Source organism: Lycorma delicatula, chromosome 3 (genome assembly GCF_047948215.1).
Source record: "Lycorma delicatula isolate Av1 chromosome 3, ASM4794821v1, whole genome shotgun sequence".
NCBI classification, from domain to species: Eukaryota; Metazoa; Arthropoda; class Insecta; order Hemiptera; family Fulgoridae; genus Lycorma; species Lycorma delicatula.
In genome coordinates, this window is record NC_134457.1 from 78,767,290 (window position 1) to 78,777,074 (window position 9,785).

Genomic DNA, 9,785 nt, shown 5'->3' on the forward strand with positions numbered 1-9,785 from the left:
CTCATTTTAATGATTTATTTTTATAAGTTTTATATATATTTTGACCAAATTTTATTGTTCATCTTATAGCTTACATATATATTTATGTCATAATTCTATGTTTGATATTTGAAGCCTGATGATTCTGTTGAATTTTGTTAACCATAACTATTAACACTTGATAATGATGTTATCATAAAGAGAAAATACAGAATTGCTGAGATGACTGTCTGTATTACTTAACTGTGAAAAAAATAAAGAATTTACTTTTCAAAAGCATTTATTGATCAATAGGAAGTAAGGAATTTATGACTTGACTAGAAGAAATCATAGGCTTCTATTATTTACTGAGATGAAAGTCTGAGTAAAAATTATATTTTAAGTTCATATGATATATTTTATTTAATAGAACAGCTACAAAAATAGCCTACTATGCCGAAATAAGTTTCTCTAAAGAAGAGTATTTTACATAAAAAATATCTCTTGTTTACTATTTTGATTTTTTCTTGACATTTCATTAGTAATCTGCTGTTATAACAATTGTTACCAGTGTTCATCATATGGCCATTGTTATTTTGTTGATTAAACAAGTCAACAAAAATGATTTATTTTATGTATCTGGAATCGTACATGATGATTTTAACTAATTTTGGGGTGCTGAATTCAAAACTGTTATCAGAATTTGTGTAGTATGTCACTGTTAGATTATTTACCAATAAATGCATAATCACTGTGAAATCAATATTTAAAAAAAAAATGATTTATGTGCATTCATTTAAAATTTGTTTAAATCAACTATCTTTATTTATTCAAACACAGTTAAATTGAAATACATTAATAACATTTTAAAATAACACTTTCTAAGTCTAAATCATTGGAAATTTCTTTAAAATAATCGTCTTTAAAAGTTTAAATCATTGAAATTGTCTTATCTTTAATTTTTAAAATATGTTGACAAACATTTTCCTAAACAAAAACCAACAATAGTCTCCCATCTGTGTGGGAGTGTAGGAAATTAATTTTCAGTGACATTCTACATCCTAAATGTTTGTATTTTTTTAACAGCTTATTGACCAAAAAAACATAGTTTTCATCTTTTCTGTTGCCTAAAAAACCACCTAATTTAAATGATTAATAATAATAACTGTTGATTAACAACTCTTGCCAAATAATTTAAATGATTAAATCCTGGTCCATCTTTGTCTAGTGCCTTTACAAAATTTTTTATGAGTCTAAGTTTTATGTGAAGTGGTGGCAGTATAATTTTATCGCTCTCAATTAATGATAAATGCTTTACATTTTTTTTCTGTATTTAGACTATCCCAAAGACAAAGAAAATAACAATATTTTGTAAACCTACCTTGTAAATCAAAGAAGTAAACTTGCCACATATGCTCTTTGTATTTTATTGCTTCTAATATTGGTGCTACTGTCTCATAAATTTGTTTCATGTTGACTGCATCAGCTAATGGAATAGATGGCTGTTCGTTACCATTATGGAATAAAACTGCTTTTATGCCAATTTTTGAAGAGTTAGTAAAAAGACGCCATTCTTCAGGAATATGCTGAATTCAAAGCTCTTTCATCAGTCCATCGACATCATGATGGATTTTTCATAGTAAAATAAGTTGAAAGAGTTCATTTTGTGTTCTAAACATAGTGAACTTTGTTTTTTTTTTTTTCGCTAAAAGATCACACTGTTGCAGTCCTGACCCCAGAATTTTACTTGCTGCTTTGATAAATTTAAATCGCGAACTAAATCATTAAGTTCATGTTATTGAATTAAATGAGGAGATTTCTCATCAGATACAGGAAGAAATTCTTCGACATTCTTTACATCATCTGCTTCATTTTCAGATTGTTCATATAGCAATGTCAGATTAGAGATGGTGGTACAGGTACGGGTAATTCTTTTCCATGTGGTGCTGCCATTAGAGTCGAGGATAAATATACATATATTATGAACTTTCTATTTTTGAATGAAAATCCAAATATATTTTTCATACAAAGTAGCAGTCCGTGATGTGGTTCTTAGGTTCATGCCAAACCATCGGTACAGCAAATTGCATGTCTTGTCATTTCCCCTTCAACCATTCAGTTACAGTTACTGAGCACAATATGCAAATAACATGAGGCGACTAGATTTTATCTTGATCCCAGAGTGCATAATCAAATTAAAATTTATAAGCTATTTTTATCAATTCAGAAACAGTCTTTCTTTAAGATTTAGGCATAAATTTACAGATATAAAAAAAATTGTATGGGTTATTTGAACATCCACAAACTTTTCAAAAAGCCATGTTGTAGCAAATAAAAATGAGAAAAATCACTTTTGTATTATAAAGAATTGATGAAAATATAGCAAAACACTAATAACTTTGTGAAGCACAACACACAGTATAGACAAGTGAAGCTAGACTGAATAAGATTTTAAGCTCTGCAGTAGGCAACAACAGATGTCTGCATGATATGTTTGTACATGTCTACTTCTCTTGATACAGTGCATATATTTATTTACTTTTTCTGTATTAAGCATGTATGCATATTCTTAATTGTGACCAGAAGGTGATCAAAGTGAGTTTATTATAAAAAAATGTTACAAATTTATAATTTATGTGAAATCTTTATATGGTAACATAATTTTAATAGCATATTTGAAATTGGCACTCAGATTACAGTGATAAGTTGTATAACATGCTAGATTGTTTTGTGTTATTTTAAGATTTTTGATATTGTTTTATTATTATTGTTAGAATTATTTTCTAGTTATTCTCTGTGAACAAAAAAAAAGATTGTGATGCTTTTTGACTCTAGTTCTGATCTAATTAAAAAACGAAATTACCTTTAATAAGATTAAATGAGTAGATCAGTTTACTGGAGTTAAACATTGTGTTAAAAGTTAAAAATGTACATGCAGTTTCATTGCAAGCTGTTGGTTGGCATTTATTATTGGCTAATGACCATGTGTAATCTATTGAGTCAAAGCAAAGCATACAGTTGTTTGTTGGAAAAAAGGGATAGTTCTGTTGGCTTACATTATTTGTCTGACAAATTTTTATCCCTATAATACATGTAAAACATCATAAGTATGAGAGGAATCAGAGTTGCTTTCTCTGTACAATGATTTTTACTGCATGGTCAATTATTGTGGCTAACAGAGAGAATATGATACTTCTTGAACTGAATTTTATTGGGGTTATAAGGATAAGTACCAGTACATTCATTTCAGTGAACTTAAAACAACTTTTCTTCGTTGAAAGGAACTGGAAGCAACTTCATTTCTTTGTGTTTTCCAGCAGTTTTAATATGAATTGCTTTTGGTTTTTGAGAATGTTTGTCATGTCTTTTTTTAAGAACATTGTGCCTCAAATAAAGTTAATCTACAACCATTTCAGTAATGACAACTGACTCCATAATGATTATTGCCATTAACTTTATTAAAAAAAATTTATTATTAATTATAGTTAAGACACCTTTAATAATAAAAAATTAACTTATGCTCCATAATTGGATTAATTATTATTAACAGGTCAACCTCAAAGTAGAATAAAAATAAGTCAAAACCTTAAACCTGTCTTTGAATACATGAATTGTGATAAGTAATAAATCATGAAATGGTTGTTTACATAAAAAAAAACAAAAAAAAAAAAACATTTATAACAATCAATAGCAATTGCTAAATTTTAATTAAAAATAAAGAAAAAAATATGTATTTTTATTTTTTTTAGCTTAATAGTTTACGAAAACAATTATATATTATTAGCAATTAGGACTAAACAACTGTTGTTAGAATTACTAACAACAGTTGTTTAGTTCTCAAAATTAAATAAAACTTTTTTCTCTTAGAAAGTTATGATTCAAACCCTCTTATGAATACAACATTTGTTGATAAATATGGAAGAAAAGTGAAATCGGACTTTGTTATTAAAAAATCAGATGTTATAGCATTATATTTTTTAAAGTTTTCCTGTACCAAATGTACAAGCCTCATTCCTACTTTAAAAATAATTCACGATGTAAGTAAAGATTAATAATAATTTCATTAGTTATGATTGATTTAGAAGTAGTATTCATAGGTGAAATAAACTGAGATTTAATTTGAAAGTCTTGTTATTTACAAAGTCCTATATTTTTGTTTTTGTACAAAGTATAAATTATGAATGATCAATTATTATTATTAATGCCAAGCTAAAATATTTATATATCTTATTTCCACTTCTGGTTTTAAATTGAAATCATACCTAGTTATTCTGTTTGTTCAATAAAAATTAACTATGCTCAGTAGAAATAATAGACGTACATTATATATATTAGACCTGATCACTATGTTCATTATGTAAACTAAAGACTGTTAGATATGCATAAAATGATGCACACAGTTAGCATACGTGTAAGGAGGGTGTTTGGACCAATGCTATGAATCCCATGCTTAAAATTTACTTTGCTGCAACTTTTGTTAATGAAATAATTTCACTTTTAATATGTACAGTTAAGTTTCTACAAGCAAAAGATTAAATAGTTATAATAAGATATATAATTTTTTAATGAAATAATTTAAGTTTTAATGGGAAAGAAATCCCAATTCTTAATTAAATCCTTCTTAACAAAGTAACTAGTTCTGGTAAACCATTTTAAGTTTCTGTGTATGCACATCTAAATATACTGCTGGTTTTGTAGTGCCACTAAACAAGATATTGGCTCACACCATCCATTACGTCCACCATGCATTTTGTCTCTACGGATTTAAAGTAGTGGCAGCATGCTTCAAAGTAGATTTTTTTATACTCAGGTGACTGAATTTTATGTTTAAGTCATAATTTTTTCCAAACAACAGTTGCAGATTATTCTGCATTGTTGTTTGCATTTTAATCATGGATTGCATTTTTTTATAAAACTCTTGCCAAGTTGCTGTTATAAACTTTATAAATAGTTCAGCAGTTATAACAAGCAGCATTGGCTTCATAATTGACTTAATTCTGAAGTAAAGGCTGCTGCATGAGGGATGGTATAGCCAATATATACAGTGTTAAAAATTAGGTATTTCTGTTCAACTTGTATTTATTAGATATGTATTCTTATGTATGTTATGTACATAAAATAACCTATGCCAAAAGATATTTGTTGTATTTATGTATGTTGTATAAATGAATTAAACAGAAATCAAGTTAATGTATCCAATATTAAATATATTATAATATAATTTTACTGTTATGATACATGCTTGAATTGATCATAATTTTTTCCTATTTTCTAACAACATACTACTATATTGGTTGATTGAATTACAAGTTTAATCACATATGGGTAGTCAAATGATGTATACAGAATAAGTTCTGATTGACTATGTCCTGTTCCTTCTCTTTCCAAAAAATCTCATATTTGCATTGCAATTGTCTGTAACTAAATTGTTGACTGTTTCCATTCTACAGATCAAATTAATACTACCATCACATGTAAATTTTCGGTTTATACTTATTCTCGTTGTGTAACTCTGCAACTTATTAAATCCCATCATTTTTTTAAATGTTTCACTTTACAAGCAATCCAACTTATGTAGCTTTATTAGTTCATGAGACTTTTTAAGATTTAGCAATTATCTTGTTTTAACAAAACTGAGGGTGTCTGGACAAACTTTATGTAGGGGCCTGCAGCAGTATAGATCTGATAGGTTTTATTCTTAAACTTTGTAACACATTTTTTTAAACTTCTGATATTTCTATTTCTGTGGATGCTTTTCTGATTGATTTTTTTGTGGTGTTATATTAAATGCTTCAATTTTCAGATTTTTGTTTGTAAAAATGATTGATCACTTTGGTTGATGTAGTAAATCTGCCACCAAATCTGATTTCTCAGTTCTTTTTTTATTACGTTAATGTTTTTAAAATAATGCTGTTCAAATGCAGATTTTACTTAAACAAAATTTTCATTAAGGATTACAAGCTGTCCAACTATATTTTGTTTAATCATTACAGCTTTAAAAAATATATAACAAAGTATAAAATAAGATAAAAAAAAATCTAAAATAACACAAAATTAGTAATCATAATACAGCCCATAAGTCAGACCAAAGAAAAATTATTGTGATTGGGTTATTTAATGTGGGAGGAAAGTGAACAAGCACTGTTATTACATGCAACTATAAATTACCTTATATTGCAGTCAGCAGATAATGTACAATAATCTATTATATAAAATACAATAATATATCTGTAGTATAATTATAGTTTATAATACTATTATAATCAATAATGTATTTGACAGATTGAATTTGTATTACAGAAGGCTGTAGAATACAAAATAAATTTTGAAATTGTCAATGTTTGCTTTGATGCAAGTAAAGAAGAAATGATGAATTCTTTTAGACGAGCTCCTGGAAACTGGTTTGGGATTGACTATGATGAAGACATTAGATTGTAAGAAAACCTCTTATATATAATTTTTACTAAGTTTTATAGCTTTAAAATTTCAGAATATTGATACGACCAAATGAAATTAAGGACTTTTGATGATTGCAACTTTTTCAACTCTGTGGAAGCCTAAGTGAATGGTTATAGTTCAGTTGAATACTTCCACATACCTTACATTTATGGGGATGAATTTGGTTGTTACTTAGGAACCTTCCAATGTTTTTTAATTTCTGGAAGAATACAATTCTAGTAACACTGTATATTTTAGCTGATCAGTGCAAAACCATTGATCAGTAATATGGTTCTTCAACATGTGAAAAATACCTGAAAAATTCTAGGTGGGAATAGTTGTTCATTTGCTACATGGAGAACACCTGAAACTTTCTTCTTGTTATGTTTACTTGTATTGTACAACAGTTCATTTGGAAGTAAATTGTTTTTCTCACCTGGTATACTAGATCTCTTCTTCCCAACTTAGAGTTGTAGTCTGGTGGGGAATTGAATGTGAATTGAGCTAGGGATTTATTTAACTATAAGATGGCTAAATAGTATAAGACTAATACTTGTAATGCATATCAGATAAAGCATGGTTTCCATTTACTTCTAAAATACAAGAACTGGAACAATACCGGAACTTATTTATTGCTTCAGTGGTTCAAAACAGCTACTTTTTAGTAATTTTAATTATTCAAAAATAAATAAATAAAATTGAGAAGACCATATGTTATTGCTCTGGGAGCTAACCATGTTTACTTTTTTTTTTAATAAACTAACAGAGGTAACAATGTGATTGTTATTTGACTCTTTCTATCTATTTTAAAGAAATGTTTTGAAATGATATCAGATGATTATATATATGAAGAATAATTTTTAATAGATAATAAATTTATTGTACATATATATATATATATATATATATATTTTTTTTACAGAGTATTGGCGTATACGTATGGAATACTAGGTGTTCCCCAAATAATTGTAATAAATTCATTTGGTGATACAATAACAAGACGTGGTGTTGAAGAAATACAGGATCTAGGAGTCAGTGCATTATTGACATGGATGTAATTAAAAATAAAAAAGTAATAATATTAAATAGATGGGAAATATCTGAATAAATAAATGTTTAGTTTTATGTTAGAGATTTGTTCACCTAGAACATAAATTTGGAATTTTTTTGGAAAATAGAATTATAAGAAAAAATTACTTTTTTTTAGAGAATATAAATAGTTGTTTTTTTATAATCTCTATTGATTACTAAGACAAAGATTTTTATTATACTTTATTTGTGTTAAATCTGTTTATACATTTAATGATTTAAATTAATTACATGTTTTATACCACACACATTAAATATTTATGTATATCTATAAATAAAATTTCAATTAAAATGTATTCTAATTATTTATTTTATTTTCAATGGATAGAAAATATCAAAACAAAATACATGTATCCTGCTAATCTATATTTTCCTGTAATGGTAGTAAACACAATGAACTTTTCCATGTCAGAAAGGGCTGTGGTGTATCAATTTGTTGCTTTACACTATCTGTACCAGTTTTTTTTCCATAACTATGATATAAAGCACATAAGGAATAAAGGGCACCAGCAAAGTGTTGCTTTCTGTGTACTTGTAATTAATGGCATTTATTTTACAATTGAACCCATTGCACTGTATTATCATTTAGACTAAAAAGACATGAAAATTCTGCATTGTAGTTAAAAATGTTATTCAATGGATGGATTGCAACAATCTAATTTTATATATGAATAAAACTATTGTATTGTGATTCTGAGGTAGACAACATTGGCAACATTGCCAATCACATGGGTAGAATTCCCATTTATGATAACAATAGTATTTCTGTTACCCATACAGAAAGATTTCTTCATGTTATATTAGAAGAAAAATTCCCTTGGGATAATCAAATTGGTTTTGTTTGGAACAAAAACAAATACAGCTCATTTGTTCAGTGATGGCAGATAGAAAAATTGTTAAGATCAATTTTTCTGCAAGATCAATTTTTCTGCAAAAAGTCTGTTATTTTGCTTTGTTTCGAACATTTCGTGTTGTAATACATTTTTTGAATGTTATTTTCCAAATCAAACCAAACACTCTGTTTCTTCATTAGGAATTTATGTAAAACTGAGAAAGCGGCATTGAATTTTCATTGCCGCTAAAACTTCTAGAAGATTTGACGGGTTGATGTCTTCATTGTTGTCGCTATCGTTACCTCCGTTGTCATTACCTACGTTCCCGTCTATTTATGCTAGTGCTGAAACCACTACATCATCGTCTATTACAGTTTCATGCATTTCTAAATTACTGTCAACCTTTGATAATCTTCAAACAATTAACGTGACAACGATTGGTTCTGCAGGGTACTGCCCCATACCGCTAAAGATTCTTCTTCACATGCACATCAGTAACTTCGCTAGCCTGCGGTAAAAATTCGGCATGTCGAAAGCAGTTTTTTACAGTCAGCGGAGAAACCTCATTCCATGATTTTTCTAACATAATTAAACATCCAGAATAGTTATTTGTGTTTCCTTTTTTTGGTCTGAATTCTGTATCATTTGTAAAATTAGGTGTTTTTTCTAATGGACTTTTACCATCTTGATCACGCCTTGATCTAAGGGCTGTAAGTCTGCTGTTATTTTCAGTGGTACGAACACTAACTATATATGAACGATTTTCAACGTGTGAATGAGCTGAACAGTTGTCAATGAGCAGTAGTATTTTGTCATTTTCAATCTTTAATTCACGGTCTCATTTTCGAAATCAAGACGTAAAGACATTACTTGTCATCCAAGCTTTCTTGTTACTTTCGTACGTAACAGGAAGGGATTTCAAATTTTTAAAACATTGGGGTTTATTACTTTTCCCTGTAACCAAAAGTTTTTTTTATCAGTTCCAGTCATATTTGTAGCAATTAGTATTGTTAGTCTTTCTTTTGATAATTTCCTCCCCCAAACACATTTCGCCTTTAAACCGAAGGGTACTTTCTGAAGTCATTTTAAGAAAAGAACGGATTCATCAACATTATAATTTTTTTTGCCCGAATAGCCATCTTTTAATTTTGGCAAAATTGTTTCTAGCCATTTTTCCGACACACCGGTAGGAGCTGCTGCGGCCTTCCCGCTTATTCTCCCCGACACAATATCATGACGTTGACGGAATTGTTGTATACAAGCTGAAGTTATTTCACGTGGTTGACCTAATTTTTCAGAAAAATCACTCGTCTTAGTTTGCAATATATGGCTGTTAAAAGGGATATCACTAGCCCTCTGGTATTTAAACCAATTTAACAGCGCTTGGTCTACAAGTCGAAGTGTTTGTAAAAGATAAAGGCCGGCCTTCATAGACTAGATTCCGTTCGTTCATCCCAACACCATTGC

At 28.5% G+C, this 9,785-nt stretch overlaps 1 protein-coding gene across 1 annotated transcript; it reads left to right on the plus strand.

Annotated features, from left to right (window-relative positions):
- The first annotated feature begins 6,264 nt into the window (after window positions 1-6,264).
- Window positions 6,265-7,477, plus strand: LOC142320918 (nucleoredoxin-like protein 1). Its single transcript, XM_075358901.1, has 2 exons — window positions 6,265-6,392; window positions 7,319-7,477. Exons 1-2 carry the CDS (start codon window positions 6,325-6,327, stop codon window positions 7,452-7,454), a joined length of 204 nt encoding a protein of 67 aa, XP_075215016.1. The 5' UTR covers window positions 6,265-6,324; the 3' UTR covers window positions 7,455-7,477.
- The last annotated feature ends 2,308 nt before the right edge of the window (window positions 7,478-9,785 follow it).